This window comes from Microcaecilia unicolor, chromosome 4, assembly GCF_901765095.1.
Source record: "Microcaecilia unicolor chromosome 4, aMicUni1.1, whole genome shotgun sequence".
NCBI classification, from domain to species: Eukaryota; Metazoa; Chordata; class Amphibia; order Gymnophiona; family Siphonopidae; genus Microcaecilia; species Microcaecilia unicolor.
In genome coordinates, this window is record NC_044034.1 from 86,072,722 (window position 1) to 86,097,716 (window position 24,995).

The following is a 24,995-nucleotide window of genomic DNA, read 5'->3' on the forward strand; positions in this document are numbered from 1 at the left end:
ATGCGCGCCCAATATGCGTGGCAGAAAATAATTTCTATTTTCTACCGCATGGCGCTAACCGTGCAATAATCGGCAGTGTATGTGCACTGATGATTATCGCCCGGTTAACGCGTGAGACCTTACCGCTAAGTCAATGGGTGGTGGTAAGGTCTCAGGCCAAAAATGGACGCATGCTGATTTTTGTTTTGCCACACATCCATTTTCGGGGGAAAAAAAGGTCTTTTTTGCAGGTGCGCTGAAAAATGGACCTGCGCGCGTTCAATCCACATGTCTACACCAGCACAGGCCATTTTTCAGCGCACCTTAGTATCTTGTCTCTGACATTAGCAAGTCCAGGCTGTGTGGAAGTAACTCTAAGATTGCAGATAGGAAAGCCCATTCTATGTTGCTTTCTCCCAGAAGCAGGAGATGCAGACACTCAAAGCTCTCCAGCTATATAATGGTCCTTATAAGTATAAAATTTATTTACATCATACTGATTCAAAGTGTGGTTAGCGTTAGGTTTACCTAGTAGTCGAAGTGCATTAATATGCACTGTTTACATTGGTCTTAGCATCACTTTCATAATGCTAACATGCATGCAACTATGCAGTTAGCAACCTCAGAAGGCAGCATTGACTTGGGGCCTAAAGATCAGAAACTTCCTGCTTTCCCGACTCCATACCAGGTATTACTTTTTGTTCCACTCATCATCCCTAAAAATATTCAACCTCTAATTCCAGTGATCCCCACCATTATCCTCAAACTAGATAGAAACTTCCAGGTCCTCTGTCTTCCATAAACCTTTGAAGCAGATAAGGAGACCTCACTACCAATATTATTTTTTGGGGAAAGGGATGGTGAAAGTAGAGGTAAGTTTTTTGTTTGTTCAGGATTGTTTTGTGGTCTTCATTTCTCTAATCTTTTTTGGAGTATTTATTCCTTGCTTCATTGTTTTTATTGAATTAAGTTAGACTCAGAATATGTTCTGTTTTTCAAGCATTTATTGGTCACACTTTTCTTTTGGTGCAATGGGTCTGTTTGTAGTTGTCCTCTGTATACCTATCCATTCGGTATGTTTGTGTATATACATTTTTTCTTTGTGGAAGGCATTTTATTTATACTATATAATTATTTCTTCAGTTATTTGATTTATAACTCTATATATTTTTTTTGGTGTGCTGTATAGCTCTCTCGTTCTCTTCATATCTTGATGGTAATGTGAGCTACTGTCACTAGGTGACATATACTTTTTATCCCTCCATTTTGGAATGTTTCATGTGAATGATACATATTCAGCAATTTTAGGTATTACAATGCACAACACATTCAAATAGTTTACTTAGGCATTTGCCTGTTTAGTCATAAATACATGTTTTACACCTATGTTTTGTATAAAGTTGATGATCTATATACATATATATAGAATGGCCCATTTTAACTGATTTACATTTTTTGAAATAACAGGAATTTTATCCCTCTGTAGTATTTTAAAAATGTTTTTATCCTTTTACAGTGGATTAACTTGCATACATAAAGGAATTATTCAAGCCTATCAGCTTCTTCTCAGAGGCTTGACATTATTTCATTGAATTATATTTATAATTAATATGTAAATATAATGTAGTTTTAAATGGTGTCGGATCATGATGTCTTGAAGTATTTTACTTGTTCAAGTTGTATGAATGTATTTTTTACTATTAGATCAGGATAAATATATATGTAGATATGTCGATGTTTCATCAGCCTGACCTATGCCTTTCATTTATCAGTCATTTATTTGACAGTTATCACTTTTCAATGTTTGGTGTTTCTCTGTCCACAATATCTGCTCACATAATTATAATATATTAACATTTGTTTTACATAATTTATCATTATATACTTACAAATGTGCAATACTATTATGAATGTCCGTATAAGTTTGGCTACATATTTTATTAAGGCGGGTATATTTTATTTGAAATCTCTTACTATTATGTTCTTAATTTGTCCTGTTTTTTTTTTTTTTTTAATATTTTTATTGAATTTTCCTTACATTTATGTAAAAAGCATAAATTGGAATTAAAGAAATATACATTCTATTTGAAATAAACAATCAGGCAAAATGTCAATTATGTTAGTCCACATTAAATGATCCAAGAACTAGGTACTTAAGTTAACAAGGCTGAAACAGTTTGCTATCACAGTCTATTTACAAGAGGAAGGGCAAGAATCCAAATCGGGGCAGCCGATAAAGCGTACAATTCAAAGTTAACAACACATTACTCTTTACTAACTATAAATTCCATTAATTTTCCTGGTTCAAAAAAAATATAATTTGTGGATTCTAAAGAAACGTAACATTTACAAGGAAATTTAAGTTTAAAGGTCCCTCCTAATTGGAGGACCCTTGCTTTCAATAGTAAAAATTCTTTTCTTCTTTTTTGTGTCTCTTGAGAGAGATCAGGAAAAACTTGAATTTTTGAGCCAAGAAAAAGTGTAGAGATATGACGAAAAAAAAGTCTAAATATGTTATTTCGGTCCAATTCTAATGCAAAGGACACTAACAACGTTGTCCTTTCCGTGATAACTTCCATAGAGTTCTCCAAAAATTGTGTTAAATTTAGGTCAGTCTGGGGAGGTTGTAAATTAGAAGCTCCAGCACCAGAAATATATATTACCCTAGTCAAGGGGGGAAAAGCTTCTGAGGGAAGCCCCAGAACTTCAACAAAATATCTTTTTAACATTTCTTTAGCTGGAGTCAAAGGAGACTTAGGAAAGTTCAAAAAACGAAGGTTATTCCTCCTCAATTGATTCTCTATATAGTCAATTTTCTTCCTTTGAATTGTTATCTTTAATAACAGCCAACATAGAGTTTTTAGTGGATGTTACCTGGGTTTCAAGGACATCAATCCTAGTCGTCTGTTCAGAAATCTTACCCAAAAGTTCAGAATGAGCCTGAGAAAGTTTCCTCACATCTCCTCGAAGATTTTCAGCTACTTGCAGTAACGTGTTGTTCAAGCCCCGAATCGCCTCCCAAATGGAGTCCATTGTCACAATCGCTGGTCTTACAATCTCCCCGATGCAAACGGAGGGCTCGTTCTGATATCGCTTGGGCTGTGAGGCTTGCGGCGTCAAACCCGTTAGCGAAGATGTTTCCAACGGAGACGAGGTCGCTATGGGGTCTCCACTGCTAACCGCAGGGGCTACACTTCCGGAAGCTCCCGCGGGTTGCCTCTCCATAGCTAACATATCCCCTCCGGGTCTCGGGGGTGTTGCAGTTGGAGGGGGACTAAAAGTCACTCCCTCAACGCTGAGGTCCGAGGTCTCCGTCGGACCCCTCGAAGCGCCGATTTGGGTTCTCTGTAGCAGCAGTCCCGACTCCTCCAGCGTCGACTGTCGGGTGGAAAGGGCTTTAACCAAGCCTGTGGAGCCAGGTACGCTGGTTTTACCCTTTCTCTTCCCCATAACTATAAAGGAAATTCTCACTCGCAATTTGGTGTTAGAGAGTCAGGAGCTGCTGTTCATACTTCCTTCCTAGTCGCCATCTTGGATCACCTCCTCAATTTGTCCTGTTTTTTGTAGAAAGTTGATTGTGACCCCTGAGGCAGGCACTTTGGCGCCGAAACACGGACCATGTCGGGTCCTTGATATGAATATTTAGAATAAACTGTTTTTTGATATTATCTCCCTATTGGTTTGCGCATTTGTCAGCTTCTACTTTTGCTGTTTTGCTTTGACTTTCCGTGGAGGCTCCTCCTGTTTTCTTGAAAGTAGAGGCCCACCTTTGAGTCAAGGGACTGTGGAGTAAGTTCCATAGGCTCTCTCACATTATGGAGTGGCCTAGAGCACCGGTCTTGACCTCCAGAGGTGGCTGGTTCAAATCCCACTGCTACTCCTTGTGATCTTGCACAAGTTATTTAACCCTCCATTGCCTCAGGCACAAAATTAGATTGTGAGCCCTCCAGGGACAGAGAAATACCCAGTATACCTGAATGTAACTCACCTTGAGCTACTACTGGGAAAAGTATGAGCAAAAACTAAAAAAAAAATTATGCACATTACCAGAGAGAAACTTGAATTGTCAAACACCACAGTATGAGCTTGATTATGTTGTTTTTCTAAAAATGTTTATGTGTCCCTGATATCCTATATTTTGCAGTATAAATTGGTATCTTTCTAACTTCACCACACATAAGGAAGCAATCCCTACAGTATACCAATGAAGGAGGTATAAGTAGTAGGGAAGAGATGCTGACCAACCAATAAATCACCTGTCCAGAGGTTGATTGTAGTAATAATTTATTGAATAACAAGACATATGGTTTCAATGGGCAGGATCAAGCAGCATTATAAATCTCACACTGCTTTGGGATGTAAGTTCAAAACCAGAACTGGCCAAAAAATCTACAGCCTGGAACTAGGTAACTTGACATCTCTGTGCAAGCATTCTAGGATGAAGAATTTTTGGCCAGTCCTGGATTTCTGCCAACCTCATCCTGGTGCTTTATGGGATCTACAAACAAAAAAAGTAACAAGACTTCAAGACTGAAACAACAGTGATTTTTTATTGACAGGTGACCTGACACGGGCCGTGTTTTGGCGCAAGAAGCGCCTGCCTTAGGGGTCAAGGTCTCTGTTCTGCAGTATGTAAAATATATAGATCCAATGCCTCAGAAATTGAGAGAATTTCTCATCAGTGAGCGTGTCTGTAGAAAACATTACAGCCGCGAGTTGGAGATTGAGCTCCGTTTGAAGCCTTGGATCTATATATTTTACATACTGCAGAATACAGACCTTGACCCCTGAGGCAGGCGCTTCTTGCGCCGAAACACGGCCCGTGTTGGGTCACCTGTCAATAAAGAATCACTGTTGTCTCAGTCTTGAAGGCCCAGTGTTACTTTTTTTTTGTATACTCTATATGTTTGCTGTACTACCCTCTCTATCTGTTTTGCTTTATGGGATCTGCAACAATGATTTCAAGGGATAGAATCATGGACTACAAATACTACATTGCTTTGGAATGTAGGTTTACAACCAGGACTGGCCAAAAAGTCTCCCTCCTGGGATGGGTAACTTGGCAGCAGTGAACACTATTTAACCCATTAGTGACATAGCTGCAGTAAAATATGTCAAGCTGCGTTAGGGCTCTTTAAATCGCATTAAGGTGCAAATAAGCTGTTTAAGGGGCCCTTTTACTAAGCCATGGTAGGGCTACCGCGTGGGTAGCATGCGCCAAATAGGCCCTTCCGCTGGGGTAGCAAAGTAGTTCCAAAGTTGGTGCACGTGGTTTCCCACAGTAGAAAATAAATTTCTATTTTCTACTGTGGGGCATTCCTGACGGTAATCGGCAGTGCAGCCACATTGCCACGCACTGCACAATTACCGCACCAGTAGCAGGTGAGCCCTTACCACCTACTAAATAGGTGGCAGTAAGGGCTCAGGCAGTAAATAGCCACATGCTAATTTTAATATTAGCACATGCCCATTTTAAATAAGGCCTTTTTCCTGCTGGGGTAAAAAGTAGCCCAGTGCGTGCCAATTTCATGCGCCAAAACTAGTGCAGGCCACTTTTCACCATGGCTTAGTAAAAGGACTCCTTAGTGCTTTAAGTATACGGACCCCCCTCCCCTCAATGTACAAAACCACCATGACTAGATTTGGAGAAAAAACATACTTAAACCTCATTCTGAGATCACCAAATTGTTTTTAGTTAAACTTTATTTATCACAGAAGCTGTGTACACTTCAACATTATGAAATGTTGCAGGCACCTAAAATGTAGTATTTACATTCATGCGGCCCTCTGTAAAGAAAGGTTGCCCTCCCCTGCACTAGAATAACGTGCTGCATGCGCACTGCGGGCAACAGCACCAACAGCCCTCCCAAACCATCACACTTGAAATACCAGCTCCACCTCAGGCGTATGCCTACAATCAAGGAGGTTTGATTGAGAACAGGAGATGACATGATGTCAAAAAGTTGAAGCCACTTGTTAGTCTGTGTTTCTCCTTCCCTACGCAGCCATCATTTTGCAAACACTCAAAAGAAAGCAAACAACCTATGAGCTGTTGCATCCATGTTGTCATTCTTTATTGTTGGTAGCATTTTTATTTAATCTCATTTATATTTTCAAACATGCCAGCTTGTGCAGCGTACAGATGTACACAGAGGAAGTATAACAGAATAACTTTTCATAGGTAGAGTAGTAATTTGTTATAAATCGTTATTAGTATATTTGGAGAGGCTGATTATAGGGACACCCTAGCATGTGTTATATCAGTGCAGAGATTGTTTTCTCCAGGCAAAGGGCCACAACAGACATCATGTTGTGAGAACCAGGTGCTCAACATTCAGAGTTTTAATCTATTTATTTATTTACTTATTTATATACGCAACCAACTCACAATAAAGGACACACACTAGACATTATCACATATAAATTCGATCCCGACTCAAACCTTATATTAATAGACACAAAATGGACACCCGCACCGTGGTCAGACCACTACAAAGCATACATCTCACTCCAATGGCGTACGAAAGACTCTATTAACAAACAAGAACGAAAAACCTACACCACGAGAGGAAAAATAGACCCGGTAACATTCTGGCAACAGATCTATCACAATGGATAGACAATAAAAACAGATACAAACATATTCCTACGAGAATGGGACGATAGATGCAAATCAATACTAGACAACATCGCCCCAACTCAAACCAGAACTTCACACAGAAAAAAATCAACACCATGGAAAAACTCAAAAAACAAGTTAGAAGATTAGAACGTGCATGGTATAAAAAGAAGGACGAACCCACACTCAACGCCTGGAAACAACTTCAAAGAAAATACAAATATACCATAAGACAAACTAAAAGACTATACTACAAAACTGAAATTGGACCAAACTACAAGGACACGCACAAACTCTTTCAACTCATGAATAAACTACTAGATACCACACCAGTCACTACCAATAACGAAGATACACCAGGAGCAGACAACCTCGCGAAATACTTCAACGAGAAAATCGTTCAATTGCGAAAAAAAAAATACCTGTCAGTACCATTGACTATGCCGAATTCCTTGACCACCTAGACCTAGACCCTGGCGTATACCCAGCAGACAGAGCCTGGACCAACTTCGAGACATTATCGGAGGAAAACATCTTCCAAACGCTCAAAAGATTTGCCAAATCTCACTGCAAACTAGACACATGTCCAAACAACCTTATGACATATGCCCCTCAACAATTTATAATGGACCTAACGAATCACTTAAACTATATGTTACAAAACGGACTCTTCCCGAAAGAGATAGGAAACATTCTACTTACCCCTATACCCAAAGATACGAAGAAAAGTGTTAGTGAAATAACCAACTACAGACCAGTAGCATCCATTCCCTTAATAACCAAAATAACGGAAGCGATGGTGACTAAACAACTCACACACTACCTAAACAAATTCTCAATATTACACGACTCCCAGTCAGGATTTCGTTCACACCACAGCACAGAAACAGTACTAGTCACTCTCATGACTAAATTCAAACAAATGATCGCAACTGGAAAGAACATACTACTTCTACAATTCGACATGTCTAGCGTCTTCGACATGGTTGACTATGGAATACTACTACATATCCTTGAGTACTTCGGAATTGGAGGCAACGTTCTCAAATGGTTCAAGGGGTTCCTAACCACAAGATCATACCAAGTGACATCCAAATCGACCACATCAGCCACATGGATACCTGAATGCGGAGTCCCACAGGGATCCCCCCTCTCACCGACTCTATCCAACTTAATGATGATACCCTTGGCCAAACTACTAACAAACCAAAATCTCAACCCATACATATACGCAGATGACGTAACGATCTACATCCCATTCAATCAAGATTTAAAGGAAATCTCCAATGAAATCAACCAAAGTCTACAAATCATGCACTCATGGGCGGATGCATTTCAGCTGAAACTCAATGCAGAAAAAACCCAATGCCTAATACTCACCTCTCAGCACAACATGAACAAATTCACCACCATAAACACACCTAAACTGAATCTTCCAATCTCAGACACCTTAAAAATCCTTGGAGTCACAATTGACCGACACATAACACTTGAGAACCATACGTAAAACACAACCAAGAAAATGTTCCACTCAATATGGAAATTAAAAAGAGTAAGACCTTTCTTCCCTAGGTCCGTCTTCCGCAACTTGGTGCAATCAATGGTACTCAGCCATCTAGACTATTGCAACGCACTATACGCTGGCTGCAAAGAGCAAATAATCAAGAAACTCCAAACAGCCCAGAACACAGCAGCTAGACTCATATTCGGTAAAACAAAATATGAAAGTGCTCAAATCCTACGAGAAAAGCTACTCTGGCTCCCAATCAAAGAACGTATCACGTTCAAGATATGCTCCCTAGTTCACAAAATAATTCATGGGGATGCACCAGCCTACATGTCAGACCTGATAGACCTACCACCCAGGAATGCCAAAAAATCATCCTGCACATTCCTCAACCTTCACTTCCCCAACTGCAAAGTCTAAAATACAAACTAACGCAAGCGTCCACCTTTTTCTACCACAGCACACAATTCTGGAACGCGCTACCGCACAATTTAAAAATGAACTATGAACTTACTAACTTCCGCAAACTACTGAAGACCCATCTCTTCAACAAGGCATACCACAAAGACTAAATGTAAACCTCTCCACAAGTATCCAGAAAAGACTTAGCATATCTGCTTGTTAGACTACTATCCTGTCTTATCATAATCATGACACCCAAGATCTGTCTGCAATACTAAATATCTATCTTATCATGTATTTCCATTATTCATGAAGTATTATAAGCCATATTGAGCCTGCAAAGGGGTGGGAAAATGTGGGATACAAATGCAATAAATAAATATATCCCACATTAAACATGAATTAGGTTGAAACCTGGGAGCATTTAAAATCTTTTTTTTTTTCCTGTGCCTAGATCTAAAGAGAAAGATGGTTTGTGGGAACTTGCTCCTTTTGTTTTGTGGACTGCAGTGGTATATTTTTAAAAAATGCACTTAATATTGTTTATTACTACTATTTAAAGGAGTCAATAATGGGCAAAGCATATTCAAACTGTCCAGAGTCAGTCTAAATGTGACATTTTCCAGTTCTGTGTTATATATTTATTTCTTCTTCAAGTCATTTTTCAACAGCGTTTTCTCAGTTATTACCCAAATGTGATCATAATTATAATGTTAATTAATAAGTTTTGGATGTTGTTGAATTCAATTATTCTGTTTCACTGTATTTACAGTTTTGGCACAGAATAAGTCATCACAAGGACAAAATATAAGAAAATCAATGGACTGCATTAGGGGCTTATAGCCCATTAGTTATGTTTAAACAAATGAGAGATATGCATGAAAGAAAATATTTATTTTTATTATTTTGACTTATGAAAAATATTTGTCCCTGAAACATGGTCAAATCAGAATAATCCATTTGAACAAAAGAGATGAGGTGATCATGTGATTCCATGTGCCCTAATAAAAGGAGAGTTTATTTTTACTTCCAATCTTCATAACACCAGGCTTCCCAAGGCAGATTACAACAGTTAAGATGAACTCATCAATAAACAGGATATCCTCACTGAAATTTGACCATTGTATTACTGTATTGTATAGAACAGTGTAGAAAAATGAGCATAAAATACAGACTTCATTAGTGCTGTTTCCACCAGCTACAATAATTTTTGAAGCTGTTTCATGATATGGGAACCTTTGAAATAAATTAAAAAGCTGTCAAATAAGTAAAAAAAAATATTTTTTTCCTCCGCCTTTAAAGGCACTGTCTATTCAACTGGAACAGCTTTTGACTTTTTACAGATGGACCACGCATAGGTAGTCCCTTATGTCTAATAACCTTTAACTCTTTTGTTAGCATTTGCTATTGTTTTGGGAGAACTAGTGACTCCGCCTATTGCCAGCGAACTCGGTCTACTCGCTTTAGCCCATGGGCTAGGTAGCCTCAAGGAGGTTTAATAGACAGGAGATGAAGTGACGTCAAAACACTGAAACCAATTAGGCCAATCTGAGTTTTCCCTTCCCCGCACAGCCATCATCCCCGTATACTCAAACCAAAGCAAGCAAACCTATGAGCTGCTGAATTTACATAATCGTTCTTTATTGTTGGTAACATTTTTATTTAATCTCACTTATATTTTCAAACATGCCAGCTTGTGCAGCATATGGATGTACACAGAAGAAGTTTAAAAACTGGATAATTTTTCAAAGGTAGAGTAGTAATTTGTTATAAATCTTAATCAGTGGTCAGTTGGAGGGACTGGTTACAGAGACACCCTAGCACGTGTTATATTCATGCAGAGATTTTTTTTATCTCCTGGTAATGGGCCACTAAAACAGACATCATGTTATGAGAATCAGGTGCTTAACATTCAAAGTTTCAATTTATGTATTTATTTATCTCATTCATACCAAACATTTAACATGTATTTGGTTGAAACCTAGGAGCATTTGAAAGCTTTTTTTTTTACCTGTGCCTAGATGGTTTGTGGGAACTTGCTCCTTCTGTTTTGAAGAATGCAGTGGTATATTATAAAAATGCACTTAATATTGTTTATTACTATTATTTACTACTGGTTGATATACAGCAGAAGTTAACCAAGTCAACTTCATGCTTTGTAATATAATTTTTAATAGCATTTTTCTCAGTCATTAGCCAAATACAAATAAAATTGTAATGTTAATTATACAACCGTGTCTGCCTCTTATGGTAGCTTTTGTCAATTAAAGCCGCATCAGAAAAATATTTGCAAGTGCGATTTTATTATGCAGGCAAACAATACACCACCAAAATACAAAATAGCAAGCAGCACAGTATTAGTCGCCAAGTTTATACAAAGTTGATTATTTTCATTTGAAAATAAATCTGTTGGCTGCCTGCTTTGTGAATATTCCATCACTGTTTAATTTATTGCTACCAAGTATTACATATTAAAGGCATATGCCTTAAACATAGATTATTTACATTTGTTTATCTAGATCTTACATGCACATGGTATTGCTTATTAAACCCGAAGGCAAAACCAAAGTGTGGTTAAACAATTTGGTATAAACTGTGTTGTTTATGACTTTACTCGTTATGAAATGCTTTGAGTCCTACTGATCTGTACATCTGTTGTGTTATTTAGGCGGTTGGAAAGTCAGGGTGGGCTTATAGGGAGCGAGGGGAGTACGGGAGGGGAAGAGTTCTTGGGGTAAAAGTAAAAGTTTTTATTGTTGTGCCATGTTGGATGGTTTACTGTTTTTTTCTTGTTCTGTATGAAGTTTATCAACCAACATGTTTTGCTTTTAATAAAGATGATTAAAACATAAAAAAATAAGTTTTGGATGTTACTGAATTCTATTATTCTGTCTCACTGTATTTCCAGTTTTAACACAGTATGAGCCATCACAAGAACAAAATATAAGAAAACCAATGGGCTGCATTAGGGGCTTATAGCCCATTTAGTTATGTTTCCAGAAATGAGAGATGTTCGACAGAAAATATTTTTATTATTTTGACTTATAAACCACTTGTCCCTGAAACACACTCAAACAACAGAATAATTCATTTGTGTATCTAAAAGGCAAAGTTCTACAAAATAGATGAAGATGTGATTACATGTGCCCCAATAAAAGGAGAGTTTAATTCTACTTCCATTTAATTTCAATATATTCCATCATCTTTACAACACCATACTTCCCAAGGCATATTACAACAACATTTAAGATGAACCCATCAGGAAACAGGATATCCTCACTAAAATTTGGCCATCTGTATTGTATACATAGTAACATAGTAGATGACGGCAGAAAAAGACCTGCACAGTCCATCCAGTCTGCCCAACAAGATAAACTCATATGTGTATCCTTACCTTGATTTGTACCTGCCTTTTTCAGGCCGTACAAGTCTGCCCAGCAGTATTTCCCGCCTCCCAACCACCAGTCCTGCCTCCCATCACTGGCTCTGGCACAGACCGTATAAGTCTGCCCTCCACTATCCTCACCTCCCAACCACCAACCCCTCTTCCCCCACCTGCTCCACAACCCAATTTCGGCTAAGCTGCTGAGGATCCAATCCTACTGCACAGGATTCCTTTATGCATATCCCACGCATGTTTGAATTCCGTTACCGTTTTCATCTCCACCACCTCCCGAGGGAGGGCATTCCAAGCGTCCAACACCCTCTCTGTGAAAAAATACTTCCTGACATCTTTCCTGAGTCTGCCCCCCTTCAATCTCATTTCATGTCCTCTCGTTCTACCGCCTTCCCATCTCCGGAAAAGATTCGTTTGCGGATTAATACCTTTCAAATATTTGAACGTCTGTATCATATCACCCCTGTTCCTCCTTTCCTCCAGGGTATACATGTTCAGGTCAGCAAGTCTCTCTTCATACGTCTTGGAACGCAAATCCCATACCATTCTCGTATCTTTTCTTTGCACCGCTTCCATTTTTTTAACATCCTTCGCAAGGTACGGCCTCCAAAACTGAACACAATACTCCAGGTGGGGCCTCACCAATGACTTGTACAGGGGCATCAACACTTCCTTTCTTCTGCTGAACACACCTCTCTATACAGCCTAGCAACCTTCTCGCTACGGCCACCACCTTGTCACACTGTTTCGTCACCTTCAGATCCTCGGATACTAACACCCCAAGATCCCTCTCCCCCTCAGTACCTATCAGACTCTCCCCGCCTAACACATACGTCTCTCGTGGGTTTCTACTCCCTAAATGCATCACTTTGCATTTCTTCGCACTGAATTTTAATTGCCAAACCTTAGACCATTCTTCCTTTTTCATGCTTTCCACTCCCTCCCGGGTGTCCACTCTGTTGCAAATCTTAGTATCATTCGCAAATAGGCAAACTTTACCTTCTAACCCTTCGGTAATGTCACTCACAAATATATTGAACAGAATCGGCCCCAGCACCAATCCCTGAGGCACTCCACTACTCACCTTTCCCTAGGGTTACCATTTTGTGTCCTCTGAAAAAGAGGACACATGTCACGCCCCCCTACCCCGCCCCCGCCCCGCCTCATGCCCCGCCCCTGCCACGCCCCCTTCAGGTCCGGGTTCCGCCCCTATTCCCCCCCCCCGTCACATAGTCCCCTCCCCCCCATCACATACCCCCCCCTCACTTACTGTCTAGCCCTGGTGGTCTAGTAGCGTCTTCTCTTCGGGGCAGGAAAGAGCCCCCTCTTTCCTGCCCGGAGCGCTGCCTGCCCTTGCCTGCTGCATCCTCCTCGGTATGGCTGGGGATTCAAAATGGCCACCGAGAGTTGAAGCGGCCTCGCGAGAGTTCAACTCTCGGCGGCCATTTTGAATCCCCAGCCAGACCGAGAAGGATGATAGACAGGGGAGGCAGCGCTCCGGGCAGGAAAGAGGGGGCTCTTTCCTGCCCCGAAGACGTCACTAGACCACCAGGGAACATGGTAAGGAAGGGGAGGGGACGGGAGACCACGCGCCGATCGCCCGCCCACACGCCCACCGCACGCACGCGCCTGCCCGCACCCGCGCCCACGTTTGTCCAGAAATCCGGACAAACGTGGGCGGGGGCAAAATCCACCGGACGCCCCGGACATGCCCTCAAAAAGAGGACATGTCCGGGGAAATCCGGACGTATGGTAACCCTACCTTTCCCTCCTCCGAGCGAACTCCATTTACCAACACCCTGTATTTACTTAGTTTTTAGTGTAGAAAAATGAGCACAAAATACAGAATTTAAAATTGCTTCTACCAGGTATAATAATTTTAAAGCTGTTTTAGTGATATTCAATTGTTATTTCGTGATATTTATATCTACATGTGGCTGTGCCACATGAACTTTATCTTACCACATCATCACTTTGCATTTGTTTACACCAGAATCTGTGGGAAAATGTGGGATATAAATGTAACAAATAAATAAAAGAAATACATATGGGAAGCTTTGAAATACATTAAAAAGCTGTCCAATAAGTATGTCCTCCACCTTTTAAGGCACTGCCTATCCAATTGTGAAGCGCTGCGTACGACTGGTAGCGCTATAGAAATGATTTGTAGTAGTAATAATTGAATCAGCTTTAGTCTCGTCTCGTTACAGATGGACCAACATTAAAAAAAAAAAAACGACAATGTGGATGCAGCTCAGCAGCTCACAGGTTTGCTTGCTTTGTTTTGAGTAAACGGGGATGACGGCTGCGCTGGGAAGGGGAAACTCAGACAGTCCTAACTGGCTTCCTTGCTTACAATGGACTAGATAGGCTCACTTCCACTCCTGTTTATTAAACCTCCTTCGGTAGCCTCGTACAGTCTCCAGTTCTCAATCTAACCTCCTTGCCTACAGAAACGCGCTAGTGCAGGAGTCCACGTGATTGACGTGCAGCGAGAGGAAAGGTGACGTCGGACGTGATGACGTTTGCTTCGGGCAGGTCCTTGTGTTGACGTGTTACTGAGGCTGCCTTGGAGGACTTGCCGGCCTGTAGCTTCCGGTTCTTCTGCTGTGTTACCCGGTTTCACATTAGTCGTTGTAGCATTTCTGCTTTGTGGGCTTTCAGCTTCTGTCCCACAGCATGTAAGTATGAGACAGCCGGGTAGTCGGTCCGGCCAGTGGAGGCTGGAGTTTTGCTCCAGGTTTTGGCAGTTCCTGAGTTGCTGTTTGCTGTCACCTGCTCCATGAAGGTTAACTGGCGGGGCTGGTTAAATGGTTGAGTTACTGTCTGTCCGACTTACTTAACTTTTATATTTTAAATGTTTGAAGCAAAATGCTAAATGGTGATTCTACTCCCGCGGCATGAGAAGTCAAAATATTCAGGAACGTTATTTAATTTTAAGAAACTAGCGGCTTTCATCCTCATTTATGTATATATATGTATGTATGTGTGTTGGGTTAAGGATAAGATCCTGCTTTGTGAGTTAAAATATGAGAGTTTAAAATAAGAGAAATTATGTATCTTGGCTACCTAATGGTATGCTTAACAGTGGCTCAGTTATTGTCAATGGCTATTGCATCCATGGACCAGGTGACAAGTTAATTTGCCCTTATTGTATAGGGATTTCACAAAACTCATAACTTAGGTTTTATATTTAATTTTTGTGTAGAGGTGTCTCTTGGGATTTTTTTAAAATATGGATTTTAATCAGCTTAGGAGGCCTTTTACTAAGCTGTGGTATAAAGTGGCCTTAGCATGCTCTTTTGTGGGTTTTTCCTGTGTGCTAAGGCTATTTTTACTGATGTGGGCATTTGGCCAAAACATTCTGGGCAGTATCCCTATACAATATGGGCGAGTTAACTTGTCGCCTGGTTTATTAGTGCAGTATTCTTTTGTGTTATAATGGCACTGGGCGATTTAGCATTTAGCACATACTAAAAATGCTAGCATGCCCTTAGTGCGACTTACTGAGTGGCCTAGTAGTTAGGGTGGTGGACTTTGGTCCTGGGGAACGGAGGAACTGAGTTTGATTCCCACTTCAGGCACAGGCAGCTCCTTGTGACTCTGGGCAAGTCACTTAACCCTCCATTGCCCCAGGTACAAATAAGTACCTGTATACAATATGTAAGCCACATTGAGCCTGCCATGAGTGGGAAAGCGTGGGGTACAAATGTAACAAAAATAAAATAATCAGGGCTCTTTGTTTGTAAGTATTCCGTTTTTTATATATCTTTCTAAGATATCTCATTTTTATCCTGTAGGTCGAAAGCTACATTTAAGATCACACTGACGTCTGACCCTCGGCTTCCCTACAAAGTGTAAGTTTCACAGTGAGAGGACTTTGTACAGAGAATTTTTGTGTATGTTAAAGGTAGTGAAGAATTTGTATAATGTGAATAAAACTGAAAATGTACTTGTGGACATTTTTAAATCAGTAGATAATATTACTGTATTTTTTAATTACGTAACATTATCCAACTCCTCATAGGCAGCCCCATTTTAGATAGAATGTAGAAACTGGAATTGAGATGTTCAGGTTTGAGCATGTCAAATTCCAGGGAAAAGGATGTGCGGACATAAAGCTTTTCTTTTTAAATATATGAAGAAATGCACATGTATATACCAGCTACATGTTAAATATAAAATGGATGCTCCTGCCACATCTAAAGCGTCAACAGAGACAACTTGCACACATCTAAGTATCAGCACTTGGATGTGGTATGCATGTAAAAGGATACTTCTGGACATAGACATTTAAATGCAGACACTTAGACATGTATGCATTTTGGAAACCTACAAGTGTAAATGCATCAGAGGCTGAAGTCTTTCTACACTGCCAATTTTGGTTCTGTTCTACTGTGTCATACCAAAGGTCCTCGAAACATTTGTTAGCTTTACAGTAAGCGTTTTTCACTTGTTTGTGTAAGATTTTTACAATTTCTTTTATTTGGTATTCTGTTTGGAGTTTACTTCATAGAACATTTTAGGTGGCTGCCAGAAAGTCTCCTTCAGAAATAGGGGTTGAAGATCTTTTATAATTTTCTTTTAGGTGTTCTAGTTCTTTATATTGCTACAAGCATTACAAGCTCCACAGTTCTCCTTTCTTTGTATTGTAGCATGTTTTTCTTAGCCGTTTTGGGGATGCAGTCTTAAAAATGATTTTGTTTGATGCACTCTATTAGATCTTTATGGTGTTTATTCCTGTCCTTTGGATCTGAGTAGCTAGATTGTATAGTATAGTTGACTGTTTGAAGGGTAGGCACTGGAGGTATGAAAATATTTTTGCATCTGTCATTTCTTTAAACAGTCTATTGTGAGTCTGATTGTGGGATGACATGTTTTGAAGGGGTACTGTAGAAGTTCTTAAGGTTCCTTCCCTTGTACTGGTAATATCCAAAAGGTTTATTGTGGTAACCATGCAGGAATTCTGCCCCCCCCCCCCCCAATTCTGATATGAAAAGGTGGACATAATGGGTCTCATTCTGGTGCTCGTAATGATTCCTGTTATCTTTAAATAATTGTAGGTTATAGGAATTCAGTTAGTTTTGCAAGAGATTTTGCTGTGTATTTGTAGTCCTAGGAAAGTTGTCCTTAGGAATTTGTAACATGCAGCTATACCTTCTGAATGGGGAATGATGCTGTACATTGATTCCACATTCATTGTCACAAGAAGGATGTCGGGTGGTAACTGCTCGATATTCCTTAACTTGTTCAGAAAATGTGTGGCACGTGGTACACCTTTATGCAAATGTTTTAGGCACTCTGATCAAATTGTATGTTTCTGTGAATCCCTTAAGAATGAACAGAAAGCTGGTACAACCGCTTTTTGGTATAAAGTTAAACTCAACATATATCTGCATTTCTAATGCATAATTACTGTTTGATTTTAGAAAATAAAGATCAAAAAGCAGTGAAAAAAATATAGATAGCAGGTGCAAAAGTTTTGCCTCCATTTTAGTCAATACTTTGTGACACCTCCTTAGACAGAAATATTCACTTCCAGTAGCCAGCTAAATGTGTGTCTCTCTTCTTGATTTTGAGATTTTTTTCCCCACTCTTATTATTGTAGAACTCTTCCAATTTAGAAATCTCTAGGTTTCTTTGCATGAGCTGCACATATGGTAATCATGCAGCTGTGATCTGAAGTAATCAGAAAGTTCCGTTGTTTTCAGCATCTCTCTCCAATCCTGGAATCTGTTCATTGACTTCCCATATATTTGCATGTACTTTTTATGATTTTAGTGTTAGTTCCCCTGGCATTAAAGAACAGTGCTCCTTTATGTATTGCTACTTCTTTGAAAATTTATTGTCCATTTAAGGCTATTGCAATCAGCTGAAAATGCTTTTTGGTGGTTCCCTCCTTTCATAAGATCATCTATTGCTTGGGATAGAGGACCTATTATTTTGCAATGCATTCTTCACTAACTGGGGGACATTTCCCCCCAGATTCTGTATGGGTCACCCAAATTTGGGCATGGACCCCAGATCTGTAGGTAAACTAAATAGGCAGAGTGCCCTTTACAGAATACTAGTTTAATGTGCTCCGGTCCGCGATGGTCGTCTGCGCTGCTTGTGGCTGGCTGCTGTGCATCGAGGCCTTCATCGCATTGGGGAGATATACTGCGCATAGCTGCATCTTGAGGGGGTCTTGCCTCCTATTGGGTCACCAGATGTTGCCTTTGGCTCCGGTAGACTGCGTCCTCTGTTCCTCAGCAGTGTTATTGCCGGACCTGTTGGCTGCTGTCATCTGCCTCCAGTAGCCGCCTCCACTCTCCAGGCTGCATGCTGCTTCTTCGGCACTTCGTCCGCGCTCGCTGGGACCCTCTACAGTGCCTTGTTGGGAGCTGTTCCAGCTACTTTGAAACATCTCAACGCCTGGCTTTCCACAGTCTATTTTAGACTCTTTTCGCTTCCCTTCCCTTCTTCCTCTGTTCCTCTACCTCCTCTCCTGTCATTGTAATTGTTTTCTCAGTTCATTGTAAACCGCTTTGGGGCTGCTTTCGGTGGCAAAAAGAAAAAGCAGGGTATAAATGTTCTAAATATAATATAATAATAATAATAATAATTTTATAGCGCCTAGCCTTGGGTATTATTTATGGAATCTGGCTCTTAGTTGTTAGGGTATATTTATTTAGTTGTAGAAAGACTGGCTTCTACCTGCACAATATTTCCTATGCCATTATCATCCCTATGCTCAACAGTTAACAAAATTCTTTTTTCTTCAAATGTCTTCTGCGACTATAGCCAGACAATTTAAACTTTCATTTAATCAGTCCAAAGTATTTTGTTCTAAAATGTTTGTAAATTTTTTTTTTTTTTTTTTTTTTGGGGGGGGGGGGGGGGTTGCATTCTTAAGGTGACAGAAAAGGGTTCCTTCCAATAACTCTCCAATGCACTTAATTGGATAAACATCACTTGTACTGTGTGAACAATTACTTCAGTGTTAACTAAACGTTTCAGCAGGACAGTTGCAGTAATCTGTGAGTTTCTGCAGATCTTACAAGTTTTTGGTCAGTTCTGTCAGCAATTGTTCTTGGTTTTCCAGATCTTTCTTGACTTGAACAGTTCCATGTAACTTAAATTTCTTACCCTCTTGTTTACTAAGCTGTGCGTCAATGCCAACACAGTCCATTCAAAATGAATGGGCTGTGTCGGCATTAGTGCATCAGCAGCTGCAAGCACGGCTTAGTAAACGGGAGTTAATGTTTCCAACAGTTAAAATTGCTAGCATGAAGCATTAGAGATTTTTTAATAGACTTCCTTTGCTTTATAGGAGTGAATTTCTTCGTTTTCAATTGCTTAGATAGATGCATAGAGGAATCTATTGTTAAAGTAGTCCGTATAATCACAGCCTCAAAAGATCATAGTATTTGTACAGCTGTAGAATCATCTTGACCTTATTAATTGAAGAAATAATGAGCCAATTTTTGGAGGCCTTGTTAACAGATATTTTAAAAAAGTGTTCTAATGAATCAATGGGGTTACCATATTTGCGGAGACAAAAAAGAGGAACAGAAAATAAAATTCTGCCCTGCCCCCATCACACAGTCACCTTGACCCCACCCCCTCCCCCCCCCAAGCAAGCTGGATTCTATAGTCCAGTGAAAATACCGGTAAAAGTAACAGAAATGCCCTCCTCTGACGTCATTTCGTCTTTAGGCGAGGGCGGAACAGTGAGAGGGAAGGGAACGCTGGAGGCTTACTGACGTCAGGATGTTATGAACCCAGACAGACAGCCAGCCATAGAACGTTGAGGTACAAATTATAATATAGATGAACATAACTAGCTTAACCATCTAATGAGCGCTGATAACAGCACTTAAGCAATAACGAGCACTAATTGGCACTGATTAGAATTTAGGTGTGCAAGTCGCTAAGCGTATTCTGTAACGATATGCACTGAACTTCTAACACTCGCAGGCAAAAAGGGACATGTTTATGGGCAGGGAAGTGGGGGTTCTGAAATTTACAAGCCTAGTTACAGAATATGACCCGTGCACCTAAACCTATGTGCTGGGATTTACGCTGTGTTTTTGTTGGTGTAAATGGATGCACGTAGATTTAGGCACTGAAATATCAACTAAGTGTATTCTATAATCGGCGCCTAAATCTAGGCACCGATTATAGAATACACTTAGTTGGCACTGGTTTCATTGTTGAATTTTTTTTTTTTTTTAGGCACCATATAGCATCTCTCCCTCCGCCTAATTTAGGTGTTGGGATTTACACCAAGCGTGTGGAACTATTAGTCACCTTATTTTCTAACTCTTCTTACTCTCTTATCTGTCTATATGTTCTATCTTTGCTTATACCCTACACTGTCAATTAAAGTGTTCTATTACATATTGTGTTGGCATTGTAAGTAGTATACTATGCCATACTTTGTATTGTTATTTGAATATTTTTACTGCTGTAATTGTCTATTGCTCATGTTTGATTTATTCTTACTGTACACTGCCTTGAGTGAATTCCTTAAAAAAAAAGCCAGTGATTAAATCCTAATAAATAAGTAAAATGTGGCATAAATGTCTGCGACTACATTGGTCACTTGGAGAGGCGCTTGGCGTTATTCTATATACCACACAGAAATTTAAGCCTATTCTTTAAAACTTAGGTGCACTTTGCAGAATATGCCTAGGCGTATCCGTTTCCATGCAGATTTTTAAGACTCCATATATATAGAATCTAGCCCCATATGCTTTCTGGATACACTCTTACTGTATATACTTTTTGTATGTATGTTTCAATCTTTTTATTGATGGCAAAAATACATAAACAGCGTTTGTCATCTTGTCTCTCCAAAAAGCCTAATACTCCAAGGCATTTAACAGATGTAGAAAAACATCAATCATCATCAATAAGTTTTGTTTTATCCCCAAAACATTCCCACCCTCCCAATCCCACTCCCAATCCCAAGTACTTGTTTCCCACCTTGCACAGTACAAAAACAAACACTTGTGTTGCTTAAAATGTCTTGTTGGTCCCCTTAAGAATGTGTGCTGCAAAAATATATTTTGCAGTTTGAAAAAGAGGTAATTTGGGGATGTGCTGTTGTGTTCTGTGCAGCTGGCTATGTTTCTTCCTTCTGTGAAGCCTACAAAGGGAACCATCATGGAAGCATATGGTATTCTGATGTACTCTGCAGGGGCTTGGAGAATGGCAGGGAAGGAAATAATGGTTTTCCTGGCATGAACCAAGCTTCACATTAATGTAGCGCTATATCCTTGGTCAGTATTTCAATGTAATCAATTCTGAGTCTGCTAGTTTGAAATACCAGTTCCAAATCCATTGCAGAAAGGCCAACTCTTGCAGTGAGTTTCTGATGCTGAACAATGTCATGCCTCGGTGTGAGCCATTACTTCTAATACTGTGCTCTGCCTACAACTTCTATAATTGAATCTGAGTGTAGATTGGCTTTCTTCCTGTGAAAGAAATTGTACTCCCTGCCCTTTCCAGCCAAAGGACCATATGCTAGATACAGTTCCCTCTAGGGTGTACTACCTGGTAGTCGAGAAGATCTTTGTAAATGTCTCTGCATCTTTCATTTACTCTTGCTTGTGCTTTTAAATTAGTCTGCAAAGGTCAACAAGAATACATTAACTAAGAATCACTATCAATTGGATTATCTGCATTATTTCAGTTAGGAAATCGGGGATAATGCTGGGAAGTCATTAGTCTTAGCAGCTGTGTTTCAGATTAGTGAGAAATAAATTACTTCTGGATATTGATTGAACTAACTGACAAATATGACAAAAAAATCACTCTGCTTCCTTAAAAGAGAGTCATGTAATCAGTAAAACCTGCCTCTGTGCTAATGAGGAGAGACCAGATGATATTGTAAGCAGGATTCAGAAATGGCTGTCTTGTTGCTTTTACTATTGCCTTTGACTGTTTTCTAATAGTGTTAGTTATTGTATTGAATTTATGTATATAGGGCTGGGTATTCAAAAACGTTTACTGTATACCTGCTATGGAGAAGTTCTCTGTCCACAAATATTTAGTGACATTGTATGAATGGACCACCCCCCAGCGCACATGCAAAAAGGGGCATGGTAAACTTATTTCTTTAACCATTTTTTTAGTATTAATGCTTTATATATTATTATAATGAGCACATAGAACAAAATCATCAATGCAGTTATGAAGATGGCTGTTAGACACGTGCCCCCAGATTCTATATATGGTGTCCAGGTTGTGTTCCAAAATTTGCGCATGCATAAATTGAGTAACAGGCCTTTAACTATCAATAGCTGGGACTAACAACCAATTTTTGAAGTTGATTGGCACTCATTAAAATTTGTGCATGCATCCGACTGCACACTATTCTTTAAGGCATGGCATGGTGCCTAACTCTGAAAAAGGGGCATGTCAGGGGCGTTCCTAAAAGTTGCACATGTAGTAATAGATTACTCCCTCAGCGTTCCAAACTTTGGGTGCCAATTTTCCAAAAAAGGGTTCCCAAAATATTCTCTGGTAGAACTAAACAATCACTCTCAAAGAACCAGAGTATTAAGGAAAAACACAGTGAGAGGAGGATTGACCCGAAAGAAAAGAATCTAAAAGAAATTCTTTATATAAGTGAAGGAGAGGTTCTCAGAGACTCACCCAAACGAAGCAAAGCTAAGTTTCGCCTCTAGGAATGGACAAGTTTCTCAATCATTGAATGTCTCCAAAATAATTTTTGATTTTTATTAGCAAAATCCAAACCAGTGCTCTTATGAAACTGATAATAAACACCTCACCTAAAAAAATCTTTTAAATTACTAATATTTAATTCTAAGGTCAATCCTATCACTTTCAATACAAACCTCGTACACACTTTTCACTATATCTGCCAACTACCAGTCCATTTGCAGGCACAGTGATGTAATTTACATTCCTAAACACACTTGTTTGCAATTTCTGCTTGCCCAACTCTCAAACTTTCAAGTTCTCATATAATATTGTCTATCATGTGTGTCGGTCTCCCAACCTTTCCTATGATATTAACTCTCAATAATTTAGACAATAAACAGTGAACCTAAGAAATGGCACACACAACTTGATCTCGCCAGGTGTACCCATACACCCGGATGATGTCCAGCTCTTGTCAGCATCTTTCTGTGTTCTTCGGTAGTACACCAGTGTAGCGTTTCTCAAAGTGAATCAATCTCAACTGTCTCCGTGTCTCAACGCCTCCTCATCTTAATATCTCCATGCTGCTAAATAACTCAGTGAGCTGCCTTGTTTAGCAAAATCATAGCGAGTCCAACTCTGCAGGGTTTCAATGAATCTTCAGGAATTCGAAATGTTGATTGCTAAAGATTCACCAAACAGAAAAGAAGAAAGAAAAGTGCCCCTACTCTAGTGGTGCCCAGCTCAACTTTGGGTGCCAGCATTTGCATCAGGTTTCACCAGACGTAAGTCTGGCACCTAAAGTTAGGTGCAGCAATCGTTGCTAAGCGCTATTCTGTAAAGGGTGCATTCCCTCTTTAGAATAACACTTCCCCCCCTCCCCATTTACAAAGCTGCGCGGCAATGCCGCCAGCCTATGTCCGCATTAGTGCACAGCAAACAGAGGGGTTAGTTTTTTGTGCCCATTTTTTAGTGCCGTTTATAGAATTTCCCCCCTTGGTTCATAGTTTTTTGCTTCAAGTGGTTCTACCATCTCTTAACATAAGACTTCTCACTATTCAAAATGAAAGTGGAGAGTTAAAAGGAGACAGTATGGTTTCAAAGTTAGTGGCCGAAAGTGTACAGTCAAACAGATTAGCATTTAAAAGGTACAAGGAACCACATAAAGAAGATAGGGAAAAACCTGAGAAAAGAAAGGAAGATGGCTATCTTTTCTTCTGTGTGCATTTTTGCTCTTAAAGACCCTAACTTTTAGGCTGGTGTAATAAGACTGTGTTAAAAGTGTGCATTTGATTTTTAATACGCATGTTCCTTTTTATTTTTGTGCTTTTTTTTTTCTTCCAATGAAATAAACTAGTTGTATGCCAAAATCTCAGAATTGTAAAATGGAAGTAAAAGTCGACTTCCATTGTAACGTCAGCACATTGGAGAGCACAACCAGGCCTTACATTTGTTGCAGTGTTACCGCCTTGGCCCATGATGGGCAGAGTTCTAGGCCGGGTGGCAAAGCACCAAGGCAGGGTGGTCCTGGTGGGTCCGGATTGGCCCAGACGTCCTTGGTATGCGGACCTAATCAGGCTTTCAGTGGACAGTCCCCTGCGGTTGCCAGCAGAGCAGGGCCTCTTGTAACAGGGTCCCGTGGTGATGGAGGATCCCTCCCCCTTTGGTCTTACGGCCTGGCTATTGAGCGGAAGCGACTGAGGAAGAAGGACTTCTCAGATAAGGTCATCGCCACTATGCTGAGAGCGAGGAAGTGCTCTACTTCTACTACTTACGCCAGGGTTTGGCGTACCTTTGCATCGTGGTGCGAGGCAGGCTCTCTATCGCCCTTCAGTGTTGGCATTCCTGCAAGAAGGTCTGGAAAAAGGCCTGTTGCTCAATTCGCTTAAAGTCCAGGTGGCGGCTCTAGCTTGCTTCAGGAGTCGTCTGAAGGGTGCTTCCCTGGCTTCGCAGCCAGATGTGGTGTTCTTTCTAAAAGGGGTTAATCACCTGCGCCCCCCTCCGCACTCGATAGTGCCTACGTGGAATCTCAATCTGGTGCTATGGGCCTTGCAGAAGCCGCCTTTTGAGCCCTTGTCAAGGGCGTCTTTGAAGGACCTGACGTTGAAAGCAGTCTTTTTGGTGGCTATCACTTCAGCCAGAAGAATTTCAGAACTCCAGTCGCTCTCGTGCAGAGAGCCGTTCCTGCGGTTCACTGAGGCAGGAGTGTCGATTCGCCCAGTGCCTTCCTTCTTGCCCAAGATTGTTTCTCGCTTCCATGTGAATCAGCAGCTTTGTCTATTCTCCTTTCAGAGGGAGGATTACCCAGAGGAGTACTCTGCTCTCAAATATCTGGATGTTAGACGAGTCATCATCAGATACTTGGAAATTGGATCACCTGTTCGTGCTGTTCGCAGGCCCTCGAAGGGGTCTGCAGGCATCTAAACCAACTGTGGCAC

The 24,995-nt window shown here is 40.3% G+C and overlaps 1 protein-coding gene across 1 annotated transcript in view; it reads left to right on the forward strand.

Moving 5' to 3' along the window:
- Positions 1-14,441: 14,441 nt before the first annotated feature.
- UFM1 (ubiquitin fold modifier 1) overlaps positions 14,442-24,995 on the forward strand; it is a 33,933-nt gene continuing 23,379 nt past the window's right edge. The window contains exons 1-2 of the mRNA XM_030200406.1: positions 14,442-14,585; positions 15,705-15,761. Coding sequence (XP_030056266.1) covers positions 14,584-14,585; positions 15,705-15,761 — 59 coding nt within the window. The 5' untranslated portion in view covers positions 14,442-14,583. The remainder of the gene's footprint in view (positions 14,586-15,704; positions 15,762-24,995) is intronic.